Below are 16073 nucleotides of genomic sequence, written 5' to 3'. Positions count from 1 at the left end.
CCTGGCCCGGGACCCAGCCAGCTGCAGGGCAGGATGCATCAACCATTTACAGTGAACCGAGAGCTAAGTTGCAAATACCGAATTACCGCCAGACATCCCCCTGGCCTACGGTGTCACTGATACGGTGGACAATATCATATTTAAAATATCTTAGGGACCTTCAATTAAGATTCTGCTGCAACAATAAATCACAAAGTAACAACCTGAGCTGTGCTCATATCGATCATGTTGCCTCTCTCTCTGCCCCTTCACTGAGGGATATTTCCAGCCCTCCATCCCCAGAGCAGAGTCCCAAGATATGCCAGGAGAAGAGCCTGACAGAACAGAAGGGACATCTCCAGGCTTGCACCCTCATCCTCCTCTCTGCACTTATATCCCTGCTACGATGCTCAGTGTCAAACCTGCCGGCAGAACTAGGACAAGGCACCCATACCTGCCATTCTACTGAAACCAAGCAATAACAATGTGGTTCCCTGGAAAGTGTGGAGTCTGGAGTTGGCCTGCGTCTTCACGCCGTCACTGACCAGCTGTGCACCTGGCAAGTTTTCTTAGCAGAAAAGCGGTGCGTGTGTCTGGAGGGGGTGCGCTGGTGAGAGCCTAAGGCTTTCTGGTTGGCATCTGGGACTTGCCGCCTTTGTCAGAGTGAGCGGCCTTGGATGGACAGTTGTCGGATCAGTTTGTCTAAATTTCTGGTCAGACACAGTCTCATCACGGGAATGTGGAAGATGTCCTTCAAGATTTTCTGGAAAGGAGCTTAAACTGTCTTTCTCAAAAGAAAACACAGAAATTCAGAAGAGAAGCCTGAGGGGAGAGGTGGAGAGGCCTTCAGAGAGAAGGGAGGACTGTCTTATAAGCAAGTTACTGTCAAAGATCTGAAGGACGTGAAGCCTGCTTAACTGAGAAACTGCTGAAGGACAGAAACAACCTCTTGGCCTTGTGAAGTGAACCGCCCCTGCGGAGGGAAGGAGAAGGGAAACGAGAGGTGCTGACACACGGCCACTTGAAGGTCTCTGAGGCAGACGCATTAACCTTCACCAAGGGAGCCGGGCCGGGTCCTCTTTTGTGCAGTCAAGTCTAGCCTGGACATTCAGCAAAATCAAGATCAGTGTACAATGCAGTCCATCAGTTCACTGTGGAAACGACTTTGGAATCAGATCAATTCACCCCCCAATATTGTTCAAAGGAAAAGCTGGATCTCCTGGTTAAAAAAAGAAAAAGGCCAAAAAAACACTAGAAGATAAAACCAAAACCAAACTGACAAAATCCTCTCAGCTGGCCTGTACTTAGATGGCCAGCAATAATTATGCATGCAATTACTAATAAGACACATTCACGGAAACAGTACAACAAAGATTTGCCCATTTAAAGAAATACAGTCTTTAATTCCAAGGAGAGGGACAAAGGTGGCTTTAAAAGTGTAACCAGAGTGTGTTTCTATCTTATCTTCACATAAAAGAGTTATTCCATGCTAGAAAAATGGTGAAAACAATTTTACTCACCTCTCTTCCCTGAAGAATCCCAAGAATTTGGAAGCATTGTGGAATGAAGACATGTCATAGTGTTACAAAGCATTTTAAAAAGAGGTCATTATAACACTTCTATATTTTGGCATATAGTTGAGTTACATTTATGAGTTTTTGATTATCCCTGTTCAAAAAAGTCAACTGTATTTTTGTGGATTAGAAAATAAGTAATATTTACATTTTAATTGTGTTTGGATACACTGTACTTTAACAAGCATGTGGTGGTTGCAGGGAGTATATAATGCTAATTACATTTAAAAGACAGGAGAGTTATTATTTTCCTTATTAGTGCAGGAAAATTAAATGTAATTTTTGGGAAATGTATAGGAATATTAGATGTACCTGTTTAGATGAAATTGGATACCCAATCAGAAATTTTTTTTTAATTCAAAAAGGTCTAATACTCTGATGATAATGCCTTTTAACAAAAGACAAAGACAACACACACATACATTTTATCATATAATCATTTTCATTGTAACATAGCGGTAGTATTAGCCTAGAAAAGCTCCTCCTGGGAATTCACTTCAAATTATTGAAGCAGCTGTTTCTTCAGTTTAAAATAAAATATCCATAACAAGTTCACACATGACAGATGCAAGGTAAAAGCTAGATTCCACAGTCTGAGCTAAAAGCAGATGTTTTGAATGATCATATTTATAACCAGATACAATAAATCTTAGTTATCTATAGCAAGGTTTCATGAATATTCTTTTCTGAGAATTTGCTTAAAACGTACTTCCTGTAGTTTCTTATATTTTTGAGAACAAGGCTTCATTAAATATAAATATTCTATAAATTCTTCTGTATCTGGTCTTTTTCATACTTACTCATTTCACGTGCTTCCTCAAGAATAAAAGCACTGTTAGGGCACTGAAATTTATTACATTTATTTAATCCTACACATTTTCCCTACCTGATTCAGTCAGAAAACTCTTGTTTTTTAAAATAAACTCATGGCTATTAGAAAGAATGACACTTTTAAGTCTCAGAATAAGCAGTTTGCCTGATGAAATACCATTCTATATTTTTAGTGAATGTCAGTATATAATTAGCACTAGAACTTTAAAAAATCTATTAAAAATGAAGGTTTAGTGAAAATTTAAAGAAAAGTTTGACGGTAAAAGTGAAAGACTGGAGTTATCAATCATACAGTTCTGAACGTCTTCTATTCAATTTTGGTGTCCTATAGTTTATCACTACGTTTCCTTTTGAGCATTGATTAACTTACATTTCTAAACTAAAGCAATCAGGGCACAGGGGAAAAGCAAGTGATCTGGCATCACAAGATGGGGGTTCGTGTTCCAGCTCTGCTTCTTAACTAGTTGTACACCTTAGGCAGATCCCATAAGTTCTCCCATGTTCCTCACAGGAAGACAGTTGTCAGGAACAGATACTAAATTATATACATATACAATTCCTTTGTAACATATAGGAGTTATATTTCCAGGAGATGCACACATGTTCTCAGTTTTCTGTAGATAAATGGACAGATGTGTATCAAAAGCCACTTCTTCAGTGCTGCTCCCACTATGGTAAAGCATAATGTGACGCTTTATGTGACAGTTAAAACAAGCCAAAAACAAAAAACAAAAAAAACAAGCCATCACCTCTGCATGATGCTCTTCATTCTGCTGTAAGACTTCTATGCAGAGCTCTGCTAGATGAAGAACCTCTTCCAGCTTCCTAGCAGGAGTCGCCTGGTTCATGGTCTCTGCATTAAAAACAAATCATAATAATGTTACCTTGAAAATAAAAAGCCAAGCAGATTCTAAGATGTTAATGATGAGACCAGGGTGTTGAAATAGAATGAGAAAGCATATTTTTGAGAAATAAGAGAGACAAGAAATACAAATGAATACAGTCTTTAAAAAAAAATCAGTTCACCAGATTGCAGAAAATATTTCACCCACAAAGCAATCATGGGAAACTGCAAGTGCTTTGCCATTTAACATATTAGAACTAACAGGTGCATCAGCACATGAGATGCTCAACTTCTGCAACAAACAAGTTATAATTCTCCTCAAGGTCAGAAATACAAAGAAAGGCAGATACCACAGTCTTTTCCTTCTCTCTGTATTGTATTATCAATACAATACCATTCTCACCAGATGAGTCATTCCTGGCATTAGCAAAACGCAGGCTTTTCTGTTGCTATTTAAATTTCCAGCCTGAAATGTCTAAGGTTCATGTTGATCTTAAATGGAAGAAGTACAAAGTCACCTAAAACAACTCTGACAGGCTGCAATTAACTGATTTCCTCCCCTCCAACTGGGGAGGGGTGAAGAGCCATTCTTTGAAGCTGAAGGTTCTCTCAGCATTACAGCAAACTGGTATAAAAAGGCCAGGCCACAATGAGATTAAGTGCAGCTGAAATCCAGCAACAGAGAAGACAAAGCAGTTGATTTCAGGGATAAAACAAACTGGCAAAAATTAGAGGTGCCCTGTGTAATGAAACTGTTTCAAAAATGTGAGGAATAGAGTTTCCAGTAAGGATACTAAAGATAAACATTTCTGGACTCTCTCTTTGCCCCTGTATGGAGATCGTAAGGAAGAGAAATAAAATGTTTAGATAAAGAGCTTTTTCTGTGGAACCTAAGGAGTTTTTTTTTTTTTTGGCAGGGGCGGGGCAAGAGATCTAGTCCCTCTACATCTCCTTATAACTTCAGCCTTAACTTTGGAAGACTTCCATTTGCTCTTAATTTGTTCCCAAGGGACATACAATGATTCAGTGAAACAGCCTATGATTGGTGCTTGTTCATTAAACACTTTTTATAAGCTCACTATGGGTCACAGTGTGATGCACGTGGGGTTTCCCATCCTCCAACCCTGATACACATCCTCCCAAACTCCCCTGCAGGATTAAAGCCACTGCTCATCTGTCACGGATCAAAGAGTAGGATGATTCTTCAGGAAAACAGTCCGCTAAACACAACAGAGTTGAGTGTGCCTACAATAATCTTAGCTGTGGGAAGTAGGAGGAAGTAGAAGACATGTCCCTGCTCTTACACCACTCAGACTCCAAAAATCACTACTGCTGGGATCCTTAGACATCCACTATCCAACCTCCCCTCTGTTTCATGATCACTTCAACATCCTCAAACGAGGGTGAAGTCAAGGAGGCTTGTGACTTTGCACGACAGTCTGCTCCACTTGGGGGCAGCTCTCGCTATTGCAGTGAGGAAACTTCAAAGTTTGGAAACAGTGTAAAGCAAACAGAGGGGAGGCAGGGGATGTTAGGAGAGACTGCTGAGAGCAGGTGTATTTAGGGGGGGATATCAGTGGGAAGATAAGCAGAACCTGAAGCAGGTCCTAAAGGAGAAGCAAATGACCTGGGTAAGAGGAGGAAGGGTTTCTAGAAATGCTTGCATGTCAGAGATGTGGTGCATTTCAGAGGAAGGTGGCTACAAATGTCACCATTTATTGAGAGCCAATTACGTGTCAGACCCGGCACCAGGCACTTCCCATGTGTCATCACACTAATTTTCCTAACAGCTTTAAGACGTTTGGTTATTTATTCATATAAGTCGTAGATGAGGAAACAAGCTTGGAGAGATGAAATGCAACAGCTAACACGTGGTAAAGATGAGACCTGACTTGGTGTGGGCTCTTAGCATCTCTACCCTGCACTTGCCTGGCTGGAGTAAAAAAGTTCTGGGAAATGATGGGTGAGGAGCCTGAGGTTGGATCGTGGCAGGCTTTAAGTAAGAAAATAAATAGACTCAGTAACTATATCCTATCTGGTAACCTGGAGCAAACGTTTCTCTGCCAAGCTTCAGAATAAATTAATTTTGGGAAAACGTATTTGTGGTTGTGTACTACAAGGAAGGACTGGTGGGGACCAGGTCTAGTGTATGGAGAACTATGGGAAGACGGTAATGGGAACAGAAAAGAAGAGAAAGGTAGAAGGGACGCTTTGAAGAAAGGATTTGCAAGCCTTTGTGAGTGACTAGAAATTGCAGGTCAGAGAGGACAATGACCTTAAGGTTTGGAGATTGCATGGCTCAGAGAATGAAGATGTGTGGTTGATGAAACTACCAAATGGGTCTTCGATGGGCCACCCCACCTAATTACCATGTACATAAAATTTAAAGTAAGCAAATTATTCTAAACTAAAAGGAAAGTGGCGCATTGTAAAATCTGCATGCACAGGGAGTTAGGATATCTGGAGCCTTTGCCTGGAAAACTCCTACTCATCATTCAAGACACAGCTTTAATGCTACCTTAAATGTAGGACCTTCTCCAAGTTCTGGGGCTGGGTGAGTCGCTCCTCCCTCTGGGTTCCCCTATTACCAGCTCATGAGCTGTTACTAGACTAGGCGCAGATCAGTCAGAAACTGGGTCTCATGATCTTGTGCTCTCACTATCTTGAATAGGCTTTGGACCATGACAGGTACTTCATGAATGTTTACTGAGAATGAGGTAGTATAATCTTTGGGAAAGGGCATGTTAAAAATAGAATCAATACCCAAATTATTTCATTTCACTTTGTGTGGGATTGCAAATAGCTCTTCTGTCACTCACAAACCAAGGGTGGACGAGACAGCAAGTCCACCAATGAAATGCAGCTGTAGTCCAAGGACACTGCTCAAATAATTGATGAAAGCTGTGTTCTTAAATTATTAGAGATTTTTGGGGAAGAGTTTTCAAAATAATTTTTAATTCTCAAGAGTGTATCACTTATATTCTTTAATTTTTCCATCTTTAGATTTTTTTGTTTTTGTTTTTTTTGGCTGCATTGGGTCTTTGTTGCTGCGCATGGGCTTTCTCTAGTTGTGGCGAGCGGGGGCTACTCTTCATTGCGGTGGCTTCTCTTGTTGCAGAGCACGGGCTCTAGGAGCAGGGGCTTCAGTAGTTGTGGCACACAGGCTTAGTAGTTGCGGCTCGTGGGCTCTAGAGTGCGACTCAGTAGTTGTGGAGCACGAACTTAGTTGCTCTGTGGCATGTGGGATCTTCCCAGACCAGGGCTCGAACCCGTGTCCCCTGCATTGGCAGGCGGATTGTTAACCACTGTGCCACCAGGGAAGTCCCTCCATCTTTAGATTGAGGGTGTTGAATTAAGTTGAGGATTCTTAACCCTAGGGGTTAGGAATAGGTTTTAGGGAGTCCTTGAACCCCTTATAATTATAGGCTAATTTTTGTGTATAGAGGCATTTTTTGGGGAGTGAAGGATCATAACTTTCAGATTCTCAAAGTAGTCCATGAGCCAAACAAATGGTAAGAATCACTGAACCATATAGGCTCTAAGATTCCTTCTAGCTAAGAGAGTCTATGCTTCCTATAAATTTTGGGCTTTACCTATATTGGATTATATCATTTCAACTTCATGAGGAAAGGGAAAGGCAACAAAATGTAATTGTTTTGATCACAGAAGAGAAACTTATTTTTCCTACATACTTTAGTACATTATTTACTGTACCCCTAAAACCATTCTGAAAGTTAGGGAATCAGGAGCCCCATTTCCAGGTTAGGGAAAAGTGTCTTGGAGAGGTTAAAACAGTGATAATACAGTGACTTGAATTCTTTTCCATTTTCAAATTCTCTGAATAGGATTAACATACACACACATACGCACACTCAACTGAATATATATGTTCAATGTAAACTTCTGAAATAGCTGAAAGTTTGAGTTTATAAAGTCACCATATCCTTAGCCACAAGTAGGCAATAATGGGAAAGAATCAAGGAAGCAACCTGAAAACTTACTTCTGTTTATGTGTGAATATATCAAGTCCAGCTTTTACATTTGACACTCTTAAGGAAAAACTCACAGAGTACCCTGTGCTCTACTGAAACTTAAAAACAGTCTGAAACACTTTATTCTTTCTAGATTAAATTTACTGAGAGGATCAAAACTTTGTACTTGAACATAATGACCACTCTAATACTTTAAATAAACAGCATTTTTATCAAGTACACTATGTATGCCATCTCTGGCTGCCACTCATTTGACTACAGCCAAGAAGTTTAATGCATTTTGTAGCTAGAACTCTACTAGATAACAAGGTTATCAATAGCTCCATTAAAATTCTGAGCACTGTGAATATTTGAGAATTCTCCCTTAAAATGTCCACTTTCCCTCTTTTTGCAACATTTCTACAGCGTTACAGATGCCTCTATATTCTTCAAGCTTCATGCCAAGTTGCTGATAGTTGGTAACACATTTCAAATAGTGGCATTTAAAACAAATATACCCAAAGTAGCAAGGTTTCTTGATGAATTTCAATGTATTGCTCTTGGCTACGATATTTCTTCATTCTGGAACACTTTTACTTTTCTATGGCAACACTTCTTGGCTCCTCAAAGCAATTCCTTTTAATTATGCTCATCTGTACATTTAAGAAGAGATCTCACTGGAAAAAAAAGTCGGAGGTGGGGAGATGTAAGAAGACAGCCTGACCATTGTGTGTTAGCAGGCTTTAACTCTGCTCCCCTGCTTCAAAGAGGGTGCATACTCTCAGCATTCTCTCCTTGGCTGCCTCCTTTCCTGCCACTGCCTGTCACATTGGATACAAAATGATGCTCATTGTGAAGGTTGTAAGGGGATATGGGGAGAAGACCAGTAAAATCATTTCAGTCCATTTTTCTCCATATAAGATACATATAAATTTGAAATGTATTTGACCTTAACTTTTAACAGACTGATTGTATCTGTACTCGCAGCTAAACAAGGACTAGAATTCAAGATGATGTTGGATTGAAGGGCTATGGCAATAATCCCACTGCAGTACTGCCTTGTCTACTCTCCTCTGCAGCTAGGTCATGATAACAGCTAGAGTGCACCAACATATAATTCCTATATATGCGCTAAGATTTCCTTTTTTTTTTAAACATCTTTATTGGAGTATAATTGCTTTACAATGGTGTGTTAGTTTCTGCTTTATAACAAAGTGTATCAGCTATACATATACATACATCCCCATATCTCCTCCCTTGCGCTAAGATTTCTTGCTGGTTCTTCAACATCCCCAGATTTTGGGGCCCTGAATTTGATTCAACAAACATATATTACATGTAAGATATTGTACTAATAACTGAGGGGATAAAATGATGAACAAAACAGTATTTCTGCCTTCAAACAATTTATGTATCTCTTTCCCTAACCAGTTTATAAAGTAGAGGATAGAGCTGCATCCCATGCATTTTTGGTCAATATGAGGAAGTTCTATAATAAAGCTCTGATAAAGAGTGAATTAAATGCATTCAATATGCAAGAAAAGAGTTACTAGCTTGCAAGAAATAGGATCAAAGATATATCAAAAAGAGGGCTTTAAATTGCTCATGTGTAATATATGGAGTTCTTCAGAATCAAATTATCCTTTTAGTGGGTGGGTGTTTGAGTTCAGGAACATTAGATCAGAGAAAGCAGCAGTCTGACATTGAAGTCTCCCATCTTTTTCCTCCTCCCATCTGAAGACAAAGAACTCCCTCCCTCTAAAGGACAAAAATCAGATGAATGGGGAGAAAGCCCTGACATTCAGGAGGTAACTGAGGTGAGAAACTTGTATGCCTGAAGAAAAGACTCTGGGGAGATCTACAGGTCCTGGGGAAAAAAAGAAAAATAAAGAAGACGAAAGAGGGGGAGAAAATGGGGAAATGACTACTTTCTAGAGAAAGGAGTTAAAGGAAGGCCTACAGTTTGGAAGGAGTAAGGAGACCAGCAACATGGAAGCATCTACACGGGACACTGTGGAGACCCAAGTAGTGAGGCTTTGCCTTGTGAGGTTTAACTAAATAAGGAAGTTGGGCCAAGGGTACAACACCTGAGTTCTTCTACCTGAAACCCTAAAGGTCATTCAGTAGCAAGGACCGTCAGCACCCTCTCTGTGGACTGCTGGTCAGAAAAACTTATCTACCCACAGACCCCGATGAGAAATGGTGGAATGGACCCCTCTATTTCCTTGTGCCCCTTCTCCACCAAAATAGATGGTGACTGCTCCCACCATCCACCTCACCCTCTTACAAAAACATAGGGCAATACCACATTACGCACACACCTTGCACACTACTATGGGCACATACATGATCTGTACCAATTAGAGAGATCAGAAATGGTTCCATCTGAGCTGCCACCTCCATCTTAAATGCCTTTTTCCATTCATACACCCCCTTAGGCCAGCCCAGCTGGCTCAGGGAATTTCTACTGACTCCCTAGTCTGTCCTAATTTAAACCTTAATTCTTGTCTGGGATCAGTGTTCTCCCTCTTCCCATGACCCAGACTGAGGACTCAGTTGGAAAGTGTAAATTCTATTGAGATTTTTCTGACCCATCCTTTAGCTCCAGGCATAGCAACCTGTGGTGAGTGATACAGTACCAGAGTCTAGTACAGCTAGGTCCTTGGGAGTCCTACCCCTGCCAGATCTCAATACTCATGGGCCTTTTCATCCCAAGAGGGAAGGAGGGCAGGAGATCAAACACTTTCCCATTAAACAAAACAACCCCTCTCCCTCCCACCTGTCTGCCACTTTTAGAGCTTGTGACTAGATTAGATGATTCCGGGTGGGGGGGGGGCGGGGGGGAATCTCCCTCGACGTAGTCCCCTAGAGGGAATGGTATATAACTTGCTGGCTAAGAAGACCACCTCAGAATCCAGGAGAGAGGCGGTATCTAAATCTAAACCCCACTTCTCCAACCTGACCTATACTTGCCCAGTATCTGACACCCCAAGACTTGGTACTGTCAACTGATGCAAAAGGATGGTGTATCACTGACTCTCTCTTGGCTTGTCTGACTGCAGCCTATTACGGTTCTATGAGTGCCAGGCATAATACATCACTCTAATCAATGAATGGGGTATTTTCAGTATAGGTCTGTAGTTTGCAACTTCATCATGCACCAGAATCACATGGAGGGCTTGTTAAAACACAGATTGACAGCACTACCCCTAGAGTTTTTAGATTCAGAAGGTCTCGCGTGGGGTCAAAGAATTCGCAGTTCCCAGGAGATGCTGATGGCGCTGGTTTGGGCAATGCACTTTGAGAACTACTAGTGTTTATGAAAAACAAAGATGACCTGTTTAACCTTCAGATTATTTCCTCCTTTACCTACCCAAAATCAAGCTATATCTTTACATAAACTTCATTTGAGGGAAAAGGTGACTTTTGTGTAGAATCGGAACACATCTTCAGTAATGTTATCCCAGATAGGATGAGGTACATATTTGGACAGTTCTTAGATGAATGAAAATAATCTACGATGTTACGGCCTGCCTACGGATGTTTAAAATCCATGAGAATACCAATGGCCACAGATGTTTGAAAACAATAGGTCTGTGGCCTCCTAATTCCAAGGCTCCCTTTGGGGCCAACTTGTTTAATGACCCTGTCATTTAAACCAACAGTTGCAGTTAATATCTCCTTGGAATTAACCATGCTAATGATACAGTGCTTTCGAATAACTGTCCTGCAGTCACAGTCACATTAGCTGCTTTACCTGGATTATCTTTCACATCAGTAAGTTCGTTTTTAAGGAAATGGTCAGCTACAGAGCAAAGGAGAATTGGACACTGGACCAGAGGCAATGGCAATGGCAGTCAAACTGGATGCAAACTGAGCAATCTCCATAAGCCAACAGCCCATGGTGATCCACGAGTGACAGGCCATACGAAGTCAGATACCGCTGGAGGTAAATGGCAGTGACATTTTGTGAACCTTCCTTGAGGAGGAATAGGGAGGCATCGTCTCCTCTTAAGATCTTAAAGGCATGATGGTGATGGAATTACAGAGAGAGGATTATTAGGATACACACACACAATTTAATATTATTTGGTTTAACATTTGTCACAGGCTTTTATAATTATGTGACTTATAGGAGTGGAGAAATAGGGGGGTTCCCTGGTGGCCTTATGGTTAGGATTCTGCGCTTTCACTGCCATGGCCCGGGTTCAATCCCTGGTCGGGGAACTGAGATGTCGTGCAGGGTGGCCAAAAAAGAAAAAAAAAAAAAAAGATTGGAAAAACAGACACCTTTGTTTGAGTTTTATTAAAGTTTTAATTTAGTCCTTTTAGCTGTTGAGATTCTAGCTCTCCTTAAATCTGTGAAACCAGAAGATCTAAGATCTAAGATCTCACAGGAAGAAAATATCTGCATCTGACTGCAGAGCCTATGAAGGCTTGAAAGAGAAAAAATTTTTTACATGCATATTTACTTTGCTCTGGTTAGCTCTGGCTAGAACTATGTGGTAGGATTCTAATGACAGCAGAAATTTTCTTCCACTGGCAGTCTTCTCAGCTAGTTGCATAACAGGGGCTTTTCTAAAGACTGGTCTTTAGCCATGATAGCTGTATCTGTATTTCACATACACAGATTACATTCAGCAGCTGAAACTGAGAAATGGTCCCTTCCCTGGTTTATTGCTCTTCATATATATATACACCATATTTACTTCTCCCCAATATAATTCAGATTCAGAAATTGAAAACCATCAGAATAATCTCAATTATGTTATGCCAATACTAAATTATCATATAATTAAAGCCTATAGCATCTTAAATTTCATGCCTAGACCTTCTTGTCTTCTAATTACATTTACCTGAAACAAGCAGCCTTTCCATGGTCGTTTGTTACATTCCCACATAAAGGGAATACCTTCACACCTCCACACTTATACTTCTGCCCCTTATACTCTTTTCTCCATTCTCAGGGAGAAAGTTCGCCTGTGAACAGTGTGGGTTAGGCAAGCAGGATCCAGTGAGGCAATGGGGGTGAAGACGGTTTGTTCAGGAGTGAGCAATGGTTAAGGTGAAAGGCACTCCAGAGGTTTGCCAGCTAGGAAGCAAGCTGAAGGAGAAGAAATGAGAAGTTTCCCAGACACAGCAATCACAATATGAAAGAGATAATTTGAAGATTTGTAGCCTTGGGTGCTAAGAAATTAGTCAAAAGATCTTGACGTCTGTACGTATGTCTTTGTTTCCTTTGACACATAATCAAGATCTGTTAGGGCAGCCAGCTCATGCATTAATGGTGATAAAGTATTTGATGCCAAGATTTGGAGAAAGTCTCCTAGCTGGACAAGTGTAAAGACCAAGTGTAGAGAGTAGGGTTGGGCTTGGTGACATCCTGAGTATTTCTGTGGTTGGTTTTAACATCGTGGGTCTGCCTGCCACCGTGAATGTGTGTGTATGCACGGATGATGCCTCAGGGATATTTTATAGGTTTCCCTTTTGAAAAAAATCCGGCATTACAAATTCTTCAATTAGGTCTTTATATTGAGTGCTTGAAGCTCTACGTCCACTTCGCTGTGGTCTACAAGAAATCTCCCTAATTTCCCAAACTAGTCATCTGTCTAGGCTTTGAGTACTTACAAACTCTGTTGAGAAATAAAGAGGTGAAATCTGTCAGTTTGCATTACTCTCGTTTTGTCCAAGTGAAAAGACTTTTTAATACATCTAAACTACTCGGATTAACAAGGTGCTGCAGGAGCCACACTGCTGCATGTCACTTGGTTACCTGTTGACATGTGTTAGTAAATAAATAAGAGGGTCATCAATCAGTTGGTTTCAAACCCTGGATTTAGAGAATGATAAATTCTACAGAATTGCTCATGAAAGGAGGAAAGCTTGCTATTTCAAGGCTGCATTTATCTGTAAATCACATTCCATATAAAAGTAAAAATAAAACAAAAACACAAAAAATACATGACACACTGTCAAGTGAGCTGAATAACCTGACATCATTTCTGAGACCTTTTAGGGAACAGGTGTTGAACACTTGTAATGAGATTTCCATGCATCTTCAGAGGAAGGAGATAAGATTCTAGCAAGAGCTGTTCAGAGTGTTACAGATCATGGCCGAGGGAATAGTTCTCAGTAAGGAACAAACTGAAAGAGATATTACATAAACGTTTGGTTTTCTCAGGAGGTGCTTATGTTCTAAGAATTTTTACAGAAGGCAAGTGTTCACCCAAGAGAAGCTTTTGGAAGAATATAATTTTTCCAGATCCTGAGGAATCTGGGATATACTTAATTAAGTACTCCTGATACATTATCTTGTGCGTTTACCTCATTATTTTACATCTTCTTCTGAAACTTTGAGAGTCAATGTGGTTCATGGAGCTTTCATTTCAGAGTGTGAAGTATTTTTTTCAAGCATAGATGGTTGGTTGACAATTCTATGTAGAAAATGAAGTAAGTAAATTGGAAACTTAGAAAACTGAGGATGTGAAAAGGTAAAAATATTAGTTTAAGATAGTTACAATAAGAGTAATGATGCATTTATAGTGATAGATGTTTTCTTCAATACTTTAAGGTCTCTCTGGAGACCACGTTTTTATCAGAGAGGGCTTCAGTTTATTTTAATCCATTTAGTGAGCCCTTCTTTCTAACATTTCTGAAACAGCCCATTCTTCCATACTGATTTGTGGTCCCACTTTATTCTCGATGAAGCATATCAGTCTCCCATTTATACATGACTCTGTCTCTACATTCCTCTTCTGAGTATCGGCCTGATCCTGGGCTTTGGTGATGGTTTTGTAATTTGTCTTAGTATCTGGCAAGGCAAGTCTCCATACTGTTTTATTTTTTCCTTAAGGTGATACAGTTTTCCAGTATCCTTTATTCTTTTACTTAAATTTTGAAATAACTTTATCAAATTAAAAAAAAAAACCCTGGAATTCTGATGGACATTGCAGTGATTTTATAGATTAATTTGGGGGGAGAGTTTATATATTATTAAGTCATCCCTCTTAAGGGCATGAACTGTCTCTACATCTATTTACATCACTCTCTGTGATCTTTATTTGAATTTCAAAATTTTTTTTATAGAGGTCTAGGAAGTTTTGTATAATCTGGCTAAGTTAACTCCTGGATGCCTTATAATTTGGTGGTTACTATGAAAGGTACCTTATCTATTTATCTATCTATCTATCTATCTATCTATCTAGTTGAATGATGGTGCAGAATAGTGTTTCTGAGTGTGGTCCATGGACCACTGTGGATCCCTAAGACCTTTTGGGGGCCTGCATAGTCAAAAGTACTTTCATAATAAAATGTTTTGCCTTTTAAATTCTGTTGACATTTACAGTAATGATGCAAAAGCAATAGTGAGTAAAACTGTTACCTCAGCATGAATCAAGGTTATGGTGCTAAATTATACTCATCATGTATTCTTTATCACCATTCACTCAAGAAAAACAGCTAGTTTTACATAAGAATGTCCTTGAGGAAAGAGTATAAAATTATTAATTTCATTGAATCTCTACGCTTGAGTATACATTTAAAAAAGTATCATCTGTGACAAAATGAGAAGTTTGCATAAAGCACTTTTGTGTACTGAAATACAATGACTATCTCGAGGAAAATTGTTTGTGTGATTGTTTGAGTCCAGGGCTGAGCTAATTGCTTTTTGTTTTCTTTCACAGAGAACCATTCGACTACTGACAAGTATGGTTATTCAGACTTGGAAATTTGGTAGACACTTTCTGAAAAATGAAGTAAACCTCTCACTTTAAGGAAACAATAGATAGTATTTGTTGCCAATGATAAAATGGGAGCTTTTAAGGAAAAGTAGAATTTTAGAAAACTTGTATCTGTCAGGAGCTTGACAGCTTCCTAATACTTTAAGACTCTTTTGATGAGTCGGGGTGATATTCACAAGGGTGATTTTTTGATATTACATAATATTTGTTAACATTAAGAAGATCGCAATTCACTGCATATTTTTCAAATAATCAATACATAATGTTAAAAATTATGCATGGTGAAAGATCTATTCAAAATACATGATAAACCAGTGGAATTTAATGTAATAGCAGGAACAGTTCATTGATGTGCTTTCAGACTTCACATTTCAATTAAACTGTAACAAACTTCCACTTGCTGAGTTTTGGTGTAATATCAAAGAAGAAAACCCACAATTATCTGAAAAGTTTTCTAAAATATTCCTCCCTTTTCAACTACATATAAGCCCAGATTTGTTTTTCGTGTCTTAACCAAAATAATATATTGCAATAGACTGAATGCAGAAGCAGGTATGAGAATCTAGCTGTTTTCTATTAGGGAAGCCATTAAAGAGATGTACGAAAAGGTAAAACACTGTATACTTCTCACTACATAGTTTTTTGTTTGTTTTGGAAATTTTTTCTTTTCATAAAAATGTTTTATGTTGACAAGTAATGGGTTTATATTTATTTTTAAACAATAACATTTTATAAATTTATTTCTAGTATGGTAAATATTGGTAGATATAACCTACATAAACAAAAGCTCTTTGGGATCTGTGTTAATTTTTAAGAGTGTGATGGGTCCTGAAACTAAAAAGTTTGAGGACCTCTGGTGTAGAGAAAGGCTATTGATTTTAACAGGTTGACTTTACAACCTTGCTGAACTTTTGTATCTAATAGGCTCTATCTAGATCCTGTAGAATATTCTAGGGAGATGATCATTTCATCTGCAAACAATGATAGTTTTATCTCCTCTCTTTCCATTCTTTTGATTCACCTTTTTTTCATTCCTTTTATGTAGAGTCTGAGACTCTCAGTACTGTGAAAAATGAAAGTGTATGTACTTGTCTTGTTCCTAATCCTAGAGAATGCCTTTAAACTTTCTTCATTA

General features: G+C 39.2%; 1 protein-coding gene across 12 annotated transcripts in view; it reads right to left on the bottom strand.

The window, feature by feature from the left end:
• The window catches only part of CADPS2 (calcium dependent secretion activator 2), a 555896-nt gene that overhangs the window by 99422 nt on the left and 440401 nt on the right, over positions 1-16073 (bottom strand). For all 12 annotated transcript variants that reach the window (XM_059933509.1, XM_059933503.1, XM_059933501.1 and 9 more), the window contains one exon: positions 3134-3237. In XM_059933509.1, coding sequence (XP_059789492.1) covers positions 3134-3237 — 104 coding nt within the window. The remainder of the gene's footprint in view (positions 1-3133; positions 3238-16073) is intronic.

This window comes from Balaenoptera ricei, chromosome 9 (genome assembly GCF_028023285.1).
Source record: "Balaenoptera ricei isolate mBalRic1 chromosome 9, mBalRic1.hap2, whole genome shotgun sequence".
In the NCBI taxonomy this organism is placed as follows: Eukaryota; Metazoa; Chordata; class Mammalia; order Artiodactyla; family Balaenopteridae; genus Balaenoptera; species Balaenoptera ricei.
The sequence above is the reverse complement of the archived record's forward strand: the minus strand, read 5'-3'. Positions and strand labels throughout refer to the sequence as shown.